The following is a 13,001-nucleotide window of genomic DNA, read 5'->3' as shown; positions in this document are numbered from 1 at the left end:
GAACCCAGCATAAGTAGCAAGAGGTCCTCCCCTTCCATGGCACAGAGTCACATGCTGCCTCTGTTCTTATTCCACTTCCCTCACAGCTACTATAGGCCCTTTCAAATGCCAGGGCCTCTGCATGTTGCATTGCCTCCATCTCTATAGCCATCACCAGCGTTTCCTAGACTTGTTGGCAAAATCCACATAAAGCAGGACTCCTGTCTCTATGAATGTTTTTGCCCCATAGAAAGAGGTCATGCCCCCTCTGTCCTTGCTATGCCCGGTACCTTGGCCAGCAACAGGACATCAATGAAGTCCATAGTTTTGCCCTGCTTGGATTTAAGCCAGGCGTCCTGTCCCAAACGGCTAAGGGCCATTCGTCGCTGCTGGATCACATCAGCAGTAAAACGGTGCACGGTGTCACAGGCATGGCGGAATTGACGGCCATTTGCTGTCAGATAGTAGATCCAGTCAAAATGGTTGTGCAGTCGGTACTGCCGATGCACTACAAGAGAGCTGAGCAACAGGATGGCTGAGATGTAATCACTTGGTTTCCTGTAATAAAAGAAATACATATCAGGAGATAGGAGGAGACAAAGGCCTGTTACAGACTGCCAAAATAAAGCTGCTTCAGGTATCTTTGGAGGTTTGCTGTTTAAATTATGCATGCATCCGAAGAATCCAGAAGCTGCACCAAAGCTGTACTCCAGTGCTTAGGAATGGAGTGTGGCTTTGGCACGACCTCCAGATTCTTAGGACCCATGCATCATTTAAATAGCATACCTCCAAAGAGACCCGAAGCAGCTTTATTTTGGCAGTCTGTAACAGGTCATAGTTTTAGCAGAAGTTGTTTCCCCAGCATGTAGGAAATTGGGGGTAAGAACCTTGACTTGGCCCAGAAGCAAGCATATACTTTTGGCTTGAACAGCTGACTTATTATCTCCAACAGTACTTGGTTTCTTTGTACAGTTGGAGCTCCACATTGGTGGCTTTGACTTTTGTGGATCTGAATAATATGTTCTTTCTAGGAATCTTTAGGTCCTCTAGAATAACTCTGCCAGAAATTGACCAGAGAGTTGCCCTGGACAACTTAGAGATTACTAGAGAAAACACTTCTCTAGGCTTTTGTAGGCCTTCCAGTATGATTCTATGGTCATCTTCTGGCAGATCCTGACCACTCTAATGTCTCCTGGGTGAGTAATGTGGTCCCCTAGCCTTCCACCATAGGTTAAAGGTATTCCTGGGACTACTAAAAGTGGGCACTAAAGAACTGCAAAAGCAACCACAGTCAGCCCACCATATCTACGGATTCTTTATCCAACCATCCACAGCTTGAAAATATTCAAAACAAATATAAATTCCAAAAGGCAAACCTTGATTTTGCCATTTCATATAAGGGACACGATTTCACTGCACCATAGAATTTAATGAGACTTGAGTATCCATGGATTTTGGTTTTCACGGGGATCCTGGAACTAAACTTCAGTGGATACCAAAGGACCACTGTAGATACCAGGATTTCTCTTGCTGGTTTACTCACTCCTGGCAGTTGCTGTTGTAGCTGAAGACACATTTCTGTAAGCTGTCCAGAGTCATGAGGCTGATGTGCTCAAACAAGTCAATGGAGGCAGGTTGTGCTGAAGTCAGACGCCGCCATTTGGCCTTTAAAACAAAACAAAACAAAATAAAAAGAGTGTGACTAGATGAGACAAATCAGTTTTGCTGAAAGGAAGCAAACTGCACTGATTGATGAAGGGGGTCATTAAAGAGCAGAAGGACAAAGGTAAATTATACAGACTGAGGAAGAGGATCCTGCAAACAGGTGGTGTTTCTCTGAGCAAAGGAAGGAAAGGCAGTGATGTGAGTGGTTCATACTTGTGCACGGGGCACAAAAACATGGAGGGCAAGGAACGCTTATGCAGAAAGAACTACTGCAAAAGCAATATGCACCCAACATCTGGGCAAGAAATCACAGAAACATAGAATCATAGAGTTGGAAGAGACCACAAGGGCCATCTAGTCCAACCCCCTGCCATGCAGGAAATCACAATCAAAGCATCCCCGATAGGAAGAGCTGAAACAGATGTTAGGTGAAGTATGGTGGACTTGCAAAATCTGAATTGTAGATGCAGATATTTACTTTGGCCACATCATGAGAAGGCATGACTCAGTGGAAAAGACAACAATGCTAGGGAAAGTGGAAGGTAGTAAAAAGAGAGGAAGACCATATGCTGGATAGATGGAATCTATCAAAGAGGTCACAGGTATGAATTTGAAGGAGAGCAGTGGAGGACAGAGAGTCTTGGAAATATCTCATCCACAGGATCGCCATAAGTTGGGATCAACTCGAGAATGGTTAAGAACAACCACAAATATTTATGCAAGTTTGATCTTACAATCCCACAGATACAAAGCATGGCCCACTTGTTGTGACTTCTATCAACCCTTTATATTTAAGAATAGAAGGTCTGGTATCTAAACTTCAGAATGGCTGAATGGGGCAAAGTAAATACTGGAACAACTAAAGTCTAGTCACTTGTCATCAAAAATCTTTCCTTCAAGCTGAATACAGGATGTAAAAAGGAAGGAAGGAAGGAAGGAAGGAAGGAAGGAAGGACGGAAGTCATCTGAGCTGCAAAATGCGATATTTACAATTTGTAAGGGAGCAAGGGTCACACTTAATATTCTCTACCTTCAATTCATAGTCTATTACCTTCCCCACAAATATATAGCCTGACTTTTTGCCATGTCACAACTCAGTGCACCTTATAATTCTCCTGTACTGAAATTGTATTGGAAAGCTTGAAAGGAAGAGCATACGCAACTGCGCAAAGGTTTGCAATAAAAAAAGCACTACTTGAAACATAAAGAATGAAATAAGGAACAGAGGGGAATTTATGTTGCTCTGTGACACAAACAATATTAGAACCCAAACATTATTAGACAGAACCTCACAAAGGACTGTGCAACCTGTGCAGTCCCAATCCAAAATGCAATTTAAAAGGTGACAAAACATATTATCTAAAAATATAAAGCATATCTTTCCAAGCACAGAAAACAACTGCACCGAACTGGACACATAAGAGCCAAAAGATCATGAGGAAGTACCCACAGAATTCCCTTTCTAGTCCACAGTTCCTTTAAGTTCTAGTGCAAGAGGCAACCAGGAACTGGTTGCACTTAGGATGGTACCAAGAAAGAGCGATATTTAATAATATTTAAATGCGTGTAGGAATAGGCAATATTTAGTGAAATAGGGGCACATCTACAGAGTACACAAGAGTTTTGGAGGAGCTCACATGCATGATATTTGTGCTCTGATTGAAGATTTTCATGTAAGGCTTCAGGATATCAAAATGAAAGGCAGGAGTAAGCATGCGACGGTGTCGTCCCCACTTTTTCCCACTGCTCAGAAGTAGTCCATCCCCTGGGGGAAGAAGAAAGGTGAACTGGGATATATTATCCTGGTCAGAGAATGCCCTACAACTTGCCCACTTCCCATAGAATCCAAATCCTCAATGAGCCCAAACGTTTCCTCCAAGGGGATCTAGAGCAAAAGAACATCCACAGTGCTTGGCACTGGATGGACCAAGTAGCAACCTATTCTGCCTGTCTGCTAGTCTGACTGGTTGCTAATGATCATGAAAAACAAAAGTACAACTTTTATGTTCAGGGTCAAATTGGGTTATGAGAGTTAAGCATGAAGGAGTAATATTAAATGCTTGCCTGGATCCTGATTGTGAAGCCCTCAGTGATCCAGATGTTAGATGGGAAGATGTTATCTAAATGCACAGGGACGTAGTCAGGATTTTAGGAAGGGGGGGGGGTCCAGACTAATGCATTAGTCTGATCCAGCATGAGCCCAGGGAGTATCAGTCTGATGTGATATTATAGGCAACTATGGAGGACTAGCTTATAACTCTTAAAGAAAAAGGTGCTCCCTACTCCCCCAGTTGAAATGTAAAAACCAGTGATGTAGATTTGAGTCAACTGACTTGGACTCATCAGACTCAAGTCACTTCAATGGCTTGACTTTGAGTTGTCTTGGCAAAAATGATACACTGAATTGACTTGGGAGTTGTATGTTTTTAGTAACTGACTTGCTCGTGCCATTCATTTTGAGCAACAAGCAAGACCTACCCCCAGAGCATGGGCTGCATTTCTTGGAAGGGAACAGCAAATGTGTTAGGCAATGGGCCTGAGGTGGAAGGATCTTTCTGATGCTTTTGAAAAGCTTTAGAAGGCTCCTATGATGTCTAGCAAGGACCGGCTGCCAAGCAGACTCCAATTCCCTGATGCTTAACACATTTGCTGTTCCCTCTGAAAAAACATGCCCGACACCATTTTTTTCTGCTAAAAACTCGGTTCCCTACTTGTGAATTGATTTGAGATTGACTTGAAGGACTTGAGACTTGACTTTAAGTCTCAATCAGCAGGACTTCAGACTTGACTTGGACTTGGATACATCTGCTGGTAAAACACTTGCTCATGGTCTTCCTTTTTTCCTTTTTTTCCCCCTTTTCATTAAATCTCTCTGTAAAAAGAATGAGCTTACAGGGACCTCGGGCTACGAAATACCCAGGTTACGAAATTTTTCGGGATACGAAAAAATTCCATCGGGAATTATGTTTGGGTTACCGAATGTATTTTTCGGGTTACGGAAAAAATTTGGTGCCTTTTTTCGGCTTTTTCGATACGGAACGAGGCTTTGTTCACCTTATGCGCCTATGGCAATTCGGCTTACGACGGCTTTTCGGGTTAGAAAGCCGCCGGTTACGAATTAATTTTGTACCCCGAGGGCACCACTGTATTTCTTAGTTAAATCAGCACTTCCCTTTGCATGCTGCAACAAGTCCTCTGGGAGAAAGGTTACAGGCAGTTTTTTCTCCATCATCATATTACAAAGTTTATACAGAGATTTCTTTAATTGCAGGTGGAGTGTCTCCTACTGAGTGAATAGTGGGTGTTATTACACAAGTTAGTCATTAAGTGGTGCTGGATGTGGTGGTATCTGGGTGTAGGCTGGAGGGTTTTTTGTGCTTTTGCTCTTGCCTAGTTTTATGACTGGCATTTCATCCTGTGAGTCTTCCAGGTTGTTTCCAACAAGGGAAGATTGTATTGATCTACTGTTGGGCATGTAGGTGCAAGGTTATTTTAAATACTGCTTCCCAGATGCTAAGGTGAGTCACAATGGAGAGATTTAGATACATCTCCATTTAATGAACACTGCAATACTTTTTTGTTGTTGCATCATCATGATTGGCCCACAACTGCTTATTTGCCACATTTCCTGCTTGTTTTGTACCAGGCCTCTACTGGATCCCCCCCGCCCCCCAAATATTAGCCACCTGGGAAAATACCAGAAAAACTAAGGTCCCATCCTATGGCAATTTTTATCAACAAGTGAAGACTTATTTTGTCTCTCCTTGGCACTTTACATGTCAAGATCTTCAAGTGTTTTTATACCTACTATATTAAGGTGGAATCTCTTTTCTTGTAGCTTGCATCCATTGTTCCGTGTTCTAGTCTCTGAAGCAGCAGAAAACAAGCTTGCTCCATCCTCAATGTGACACTCATTCAAATACTTAAACAGGGCTATCATTATCACCTCTTAACTGTCTCTTTTCCAGGCTAAACATCCCCAGCTGCCTAAGTCTTTTATCATAAGGTCTGCTTTCTAGGCCCTTCACTATTTTAGTTGCCCTCCTTTGGACATGCTCCAGGTTGTCAACATCCTTTTTGGATTTTGGTGCCCAGAACTGGACACATTATTCTAAGTAAGGCCTGACCAAGGCAGAATAGAGTGGCACTATTACTTCCCTTGATCTAGACACTATACTTTGATTGATGCAGCCTAAAATTGCATTGGGCTTTTTAGCTGACACATCGCACTATTGACTCCACTAGTCACCTCTCTCCATAGACTTGTGGTCTACTTGGACTCCTAGATCCCTTTCACATGTAGTCTCGTTCAGCCAGGTGTCCCCCATCCTATATCTGTGCATTTCATTTTTCTTCCCTATGTGCAGTACCTTACATTTCTCCGTGTTGAAATTCATTTTGTTAGCTTTGGCCCAGCTCTGCAGTTTATTTAGGTCATTTTGAATTTTGATCTTGTCCTCTGGGGTGATCCTACTCCTCCTAGTTTGGTGTCATCTGCAAATTTGATGTATGCTCAACTCTGTCATTCAAGTCATTGATAAAGATGTTGAATAGCATTGGGCCCAGGATAAAGCCCTGTAGGAACCCATGGGCTCTGGAGAACTTGTCAAAGGCTTTACTGAAATCAAGATATACTATATCCATAGCATTCCCTTCATCTACCAAGCTGAACTATACTATAGTACTGATACACCCTAAAATAGCATTGGCCTTTTTAGCTACCGCATCACACTGTTGACTCATGTTCAACTTGTGGTCTATTAGGACTCCTAGATCCCTTAAACACATAGTCTCATTCAGGTGTCCCCCATTCTATATCTATGCATTTTGTTTTTCTGCCCTAAGTGCACTACCTTACATTTCTCTGTATTGAATTTCATTTTTGTTAGCTTTGGCCCAGCTTTCTAGTCTATTCAGGTCATTTTGAATTTTTTTCCTATCCTCTGGAGTATTAGCTATTCCTCCTAATTTGGTGTCATCTGCAAATTCGATAAGCATGCCCTCCATTCCTTCATCCAAATCATTAATAAAGATGTTGAATAGCACTGGCCCCAGAAAAGAACCCTGTGACACTCCACCATGACGAAGAGGAGCCATTGTTGAGTACCTTTTGGGTTCAGCCGGTCAACAATTACAAATCCACCTAACAGTTGTATTGTCTAGCCCACATTTTACTAGCTTGTTTGTGCTGGCCTGTAGGCACGGTGAGGGCTAAGCGTCTAGATGCTCTGAGCCCTCACCGTGCCACCCGGGCTCCATCTTGGCACATACCTGTCAACATGGCATGCACCATGATGATGCATGTCATGCACAGTGCCTAAATAACGCTGCACAGAAGGGGGATCATCACGGAGCTCCGGTGCGCCTATGGCGCCTTTTCCAGGAAGCTGCCCAGAGCAGCTTCTTTTTACTCCCTACAGGGAGCGGATAGGTGTGGCTGCGTACGGCTGCTGTGGTACCAATCCGGGGCTAAAAGGGGCGGCTACATGATGCCTGTCTGTAGACCCCTTAGTCTTTCATCCTGTTTTTTTGAGACACCTCCCATTTTTCCTCCTGATTAGAACTGTTTGAATTTGTGTGTCCAGTATCTCCCTTTTGAGAAACTCCCATCCATCCTGAACTCCCTTCTCTTTTACTGTTACTGACCATGGGATTACCTCCATTAATTCGCTGAGTTTATTGAAATCAGCTGTCCTAAAGTCTACAATGTTGTAAATTGTATGTTTGACTACTATTTGGGCTGTTTTAGTCTGTTTGCTTTTACTTGTCAATTAAGCTTTCATGGTCCTGAAAAATGATAAACACCCGGAGAATACTTGCTATTGGTGTGTGTGTGTGTGTGTGTGTGTGTGTGTATGTATGTAGAGTTCCAGCATGGTATAGTGGTTAGAGTGTTGGGCTATGACACTGGAGACCAGGATTTGAATCCTAGCTGACTCATGTAAACCCGCTGGGTGACCTTGGGCAAGTCACAATCTCTCAGTCTCAGAGGATGGCAATGGCAACCCACCTCTGAACAAATCTTGCCAAGAAAACCCAATGATAGATTCGCCTGACAGTCATCAAAGGTTGGAAATGACTTGAAGGCACACAATAACAACAACAACAACAACAACATAAGTAGGAAGGAGAACTTTACCCAGCCAGGGCTTCAGGAAGCCATAAAAGAATCGGTCCTTTGGAGCAACAGCAGCTGCAGGGAAGAGAAAAACAAAGTCAGAGTTCACTCTGGCACTCCTCATTTTATTATTCTTATTATTTTACTGTTCATATTTCCAGTCCTTTCATCATATAATCTTTTATCTTAACGCACTCAGGAGCACTTAAACTATTGAGTAAGACAAAGCAATGAAGGTAATACAGCCATAGACAGAGGCCTGGATCCTATTTTTTAGTCTCAGCTAGAGTAGATCCACCAAATCAATGGAATTTGCCTACATGTAGCCTCACCATTCACCCAACCATCAGTTCAGTGGAACTCCTCTAGCTGGAATTAACCAACAGAATATCACCCAGAATCTTCCTTCCAGCCACTGTACATCAGTCTGATAGCACAATGTGGATCAACATACTTGGAAGGTCATTCTCTGAAGGCCAACTAAGTTGGTAGGTCTTGGGACCATTAAAGTTACAGAATGACCTGATTCTACAACTCTGTGTAGATTGGAATGCTTTGTCCTCCAACACAGACTCTCCTTACCATACATTTTCATTGGAGCTCTAACCTAGTAATTTGTTTTAAAAATACTTTCTATGGAAATTGTTTTCTGCACAAAGTCAAATGTTCTCTACCTCTTCCATTTTATTAGCACAGCCCCATCTGTTGTTCCCTTGTCTTAGCATGGAAAGAATACCCATGAAGGGGACAGCTATACCATAACAGAATAATTTACATATCCTTCTGGAGCGCCTGGCAGAGGTGGGAATCGGGGGCACTGTGCTTCAGTGGTTCCGGTCCTACCTCTCTGGGAGGTTCCAGATGGTGCAGCTGGGAGACGTGTGCTCCGATAAGAGGGCGCTTATATTTGGGGTCCCTCAAGGAGCCATTCTGTCTCCCATGCTCTTTAACATTTACATGAAACCGCTGGGAGAGATCATCCGGAGACATGGGGCGCGGGGTTATCAGTACGCTGATGACACCCAAATAGTCTTCTCTATGTCTCCGACTGAGGCAGTGACCGGGGATGGCATCTCTCCTCTCGTGGCCTGTCTGGAGTCGGTAATGGGCTGGATGAGGGAAAACAGTCTCAGCCTGAATCCAGAGAGTTGCCTTGGGGCAGAGCCTCAAGTATTGATGTGAATAGCTCTTGTGAGGCTAAGGGCTTGTTCCCACTATGAAATACAGCAAATTGCCATTCGGTGTAAATGACCCTCGTTCGGTTTGAAACCAGTTCCTGATCAAATTCTGTTGTGATGAAGCGAAGCAAAGGCAAAAGAACCCCAATGTTTCCAGAGAGTACGTTGAAAGAGGTTCTTTTCAGAAGAATTGATTCTGAAGCAAGTTCCATAAGTGAGAACGACAGATCAGAATTGATTCATTCTGAAGGGGAGGGACAAATGGCAGTCAGTCTTTGACAGATTATTATTATTATTATTAACCTTTATTTATAAAGCGCTGTAAATTTACAGATCCATCATCCCCCCCCTCAAGGCCGCCGTTGTATTTGTTTTTTTTTTAAAATAAATAAATAAATAAATAAATAGAATGCATATTTCATTGGAGTAAGAAAAAAAATACTTTCATAGTGGGAACAAAGGACCTTTTGGACTCAAATTCCAAAGTGCAGTGAGACATCAATTTAGATCGATTTAAATTGCAAGTGGGAATGACCCCTAAAACTCCCTTAAATCTCATTTTGGGAGAAAGGTGGGATATAAATCCAAGAAACAAACAAATATGATTAAAGTCCCACCTTGTGAAAAAACTCCTTCTTACAGGACATTGCACTTCACCCTATCAGGTCCCACAAATGAAGTATCTCCAGAGTTGTGGCCACACAAGCATAAATGCATTACCAAATGCAGTTTTGGACTGGTGACAGGATAAAGAAAACTACAGTACAGATCATTCACACACACACACACACACACACACACACACACACACACACACACACCAAACAGTGATAAAGTGGGAGACATAAAGGTAGCAGGAGAATAAGCCAAAGAGAAAAGAAAGAAAGACACATGGAAATATCCCAGAAGAAGCCTGTTAGGTTTAGCTCTGTGGCTGAGCACACAAAGATACAACCCTACTATTTCTCCTTTCACAACAAGTGTGATTTTACTGTTGCCTCCTTTATGACTTTACTAGTGGTCTTTGGTCTTTCCTCTGCACCAGGTGTAGATATGATTCCAGGTGTAGATATGATTAGACTATCATATCTATATATCTAGATAAGTCTAGATAAGTCTAGATAATGAACTATCCAGCCTGTTCTAAAATGTTGAAATGCTGAGCCATTGGGATATAGTGGTTATCAATCCGCAGGGAGAGGCGGGAAATAGAAATGATTAATAATAATAATAATAATAATGATGATGATGATGGTCCTGGACTTAGGAGAGGGTTGAACTGCAACTTGGGAAAGCCAGGTTCAAGTCCACATCTAGCCATGAAACATGATGGGTAGTCTAGGGCCAGTCATGCACTCTCTCAATTTGGCCTACTTCACAGGACTGTGGCTAATACCCCAGAGTACAGGATCAAAATTCAAAATGACCTGAACAGACTAGAAAGCTGGGGCAAAGCTAACAAAATGAATTTCAACACAGAGAAATGCAAGGTACTGCACTTTTGGCAGAAAAATGAAATGAACAAATATAGGATGGGTGACACCTGGCTGAATGAAACTACATGAGAAAGGGATCTAGGAGTCCAAGTAGACCACAAGTTGAGCATGAGTCAACAGTGTGATGCGGCAGCTAACAAGGCCAATGCGATTTTAGGCTGCATCAATAGAAGTATAGTGTCTAAACGAAGGGAAGTAATAGTGCCAATCTATTCTGCTTTGGTCAGGCCCCACCTGGAATATTGTGTCCAGTTCTGGGCACCACAATTTAAAAAGGATGTTGAGAAACTGGAGCATGTCCAAAGGAGGGCAACTAAAATGGTTAAGGGTCTGGAAACCATGTCCTATGAGGAACGACTTAATGAGCTGGGGATGTTTAGCCTGGAGAAGTGACAGTTAAGAAGGCGATATGATAGCCCTGTTTAAATACTTGAAGAGATGCCATATTGTTTTCTCCTGCTCTAGAGACTAGGACCCGGAGCAAAGATGCAATCTACAGGAAAAGAAATTCCACCTCAACATTAGGAGGAACTTCCTGACAGCAAGGGCTGTTCGACAGTGGAACAAACTCCCTTGAAGTACAGTGGAGTCTCCTTCCTTAGAGGTCTTTAAACAGAGGCTGGATGGCCATCTGTCGGGGATGCTTTGATTTAGATTTCCTGCATGGCAGAATGGGATTGGACTGGATGGCCCTTGTGGTCTCTTCCAACTCTATGATTCTATGATTCTGTGATTTGGCTCTAGTGATTTTTCTCAGCCTCCACAGGATATTGAGTTATTTGTTTCCAGTTATTATACCATCAACAGTGTAACAACGTTTACTACAATTTATAATTTGTGTTAATACAACCTGGATTACATGAAACAAAATTCTAAATCTCCGTTACATTGGGGCCTTGGTATCCACTGCAGTTTGGTTCCAGGACCTCCTATGGATACCATATTCTGTGGATGCTGAAGTCCCATTAAATTCAATGGCATACTGATATGGTGTCCCTCGTATATAAAATGGCAACAACGAGATTTGGAATTTATATTATTTTTGAAAATTTTCAAGACGTGGATAGTTGAATCTGTGGATTTAAAAAATCTATGTATACAGAGGGCCAACTGTATATTCTTCTTTTAAAAAATATGTCCTTATCTTCATGTAAATTAAAAGAAATAAAATCCAAAGGAACTTGAATAAAAGCCAGCCATGAATTTTAAAAACCATGCCTTCATAACAAGATACAGTATAATCCTTTAAGATTTTCCCCTAACACCAGTTATTATTATAAAGATCCAGCATAGTGGTTTGAGCATTGGACTATGACTCTGGAGACCATGGTTCAATTCCTGCTTGGCCATAAAACCCACTGGGTGACCTTGGGCAAGTCACACTCTCTCAACCTCAGAGGAAGGCAATGGCAAATCTCATCTGAACAAATCTTGCCAAGAAAACCCCATGATAGGTTCACCTTAGGGTCACCATAAGTAAAAAATGATTTGAAGGCACACACACACACACAATTATAGTCAGTTTTACATTTGAATTCCTAGAAAAAGCTCCACATCAATATATGTATTTAACACCACTCCCACCAACCAGGGATCATCTCTATCAATCGTGAGGAAGTGCTGTAGAGAGACGAACGCTCTGCCCTTGTGGGATTTCCCTGCCACTCCCAAGTTTTGCCACAATCCACCACCACAGTACCTGAGGCAGTCGCAACTGGCTTGATATAGTCAGGATGAACCAAGCTCACAACTGGCAAGAAGGGCCCCATCCATGTCACAAAGCATGGGGAGAATGCGCCCACCAGCTCAGCCACTTTCACCAAGCCTTCTTCATTAGGCTTAATCTGCAAGGGACAGAGGCAGAGGATGGGAGCAGTGACAGTTAAAGTGGTATTAAACTGTTATAGCTGTGTAATGTAGATACACTCAAGGCATGGAAAAACTGAGGCAGATAATAGAGGTATATACCAGCCAAGGCACTGGCTGAGGATGCAGTAATAATGATCCTTTCTATCTCACTATAGGCTGGTGGAGATGGGAAAAGAGGTTGGAGTCCTTGCAGGAGTTGTTAAACTATTGCAGTAAGTCATCATATGTAACCAACCCCTGGACCCAATTAATCTCTGGACCCTATTATAATTCCACAGATAGGTTTATGTCAGGTTCCAAAAAGAAATGCATGTAACTGAGTAACAACATTTGTCACACTGTTCGCTCCTGCAGCCTTGACTTTTTTAAAAGAGCAGCCAGTGAAGAGCAGAAGCAGACACAAACTGGAGCCAGGTTTTAGCTCTGTGCCATCAGCTACAGTCCTTGTCCTTGTTATTTGCAAGCTGAGGAATTTCACAGCTCAGGCTGACCCTGGCATGCCAAAGGCCTCAAAATTCAATCTCAAGTTTTGAACTCAGCCTGCTCCGTTCACCCTTACTCTCACCCCTAGCATACAATTTTATTTTTACAAACCAAGTATGCCAGGGCAAATTACGTGATGAGCATCATGGCATCATGTGGTCTCAAGCCAGCCTTATTGGTGCTTGTGTTTTCCCTTGCCTCCTTTTGAGTTAA

At 42.6% G+C, this 13,001-nt stretch overlaps 1 protein-coding gene across 1 annotated transcript in view; it reads right to left on the bottom strand.

Moving 5' to 3' along the window:
- The window catches only part of LOC121920602 (cytochrome P450 4F22), a 40,211-nt gene that overhangs the window by 16,040 nt on the left and 11,170 nt on the right, over positions 1-13,001 (bottom strand). The window contains exons 3-7 of the mRNA XM_042447731.1: positions 12,136-12,280; positions 7,784-7,837; positions 3,282-3,409; positions 1,523-1,644; positions 270-537 (exon numbers count right to left, since the gene is read on the bottom strand). Of these exons, the coding sequence (XP_042303665.1) occupies positions 270-537; positions 1,523-1,644; positions 3,282-3,409; positions 7,784-7,837; positions 12,136-12,280 (717 nt within the window). The remainder of the gene's footprint in view (positions 1-269; positions 538-1,522; positions 1,645-3,281; positions 3,410-7,783; positions 7,838-12,135; positions 12,281-13,001) is intronic.

This window comes from Sceloporus undulatus, chromosome 2 (assembly GCF_019175285.1).
Source record: "Sceloporus undulatus isolate JIND9_A2432 ecotype Alabama chromosome 2, SceUnd_v1.1, whole genome shotgun sequence".
In the NCBI taxonomy this organism is placed as follows: Eukaryota; Metazoa; Chordata; class Lepidosauria; order Squamata; family Phrynosomatidae; genus Sceloporus; species Sceloporus undulatus.
The sequence above is the reverse complement of the archived record's forward strand: the minus strand, read 5'-3'. Positions and strand labels throughout refer to the sequence as shown.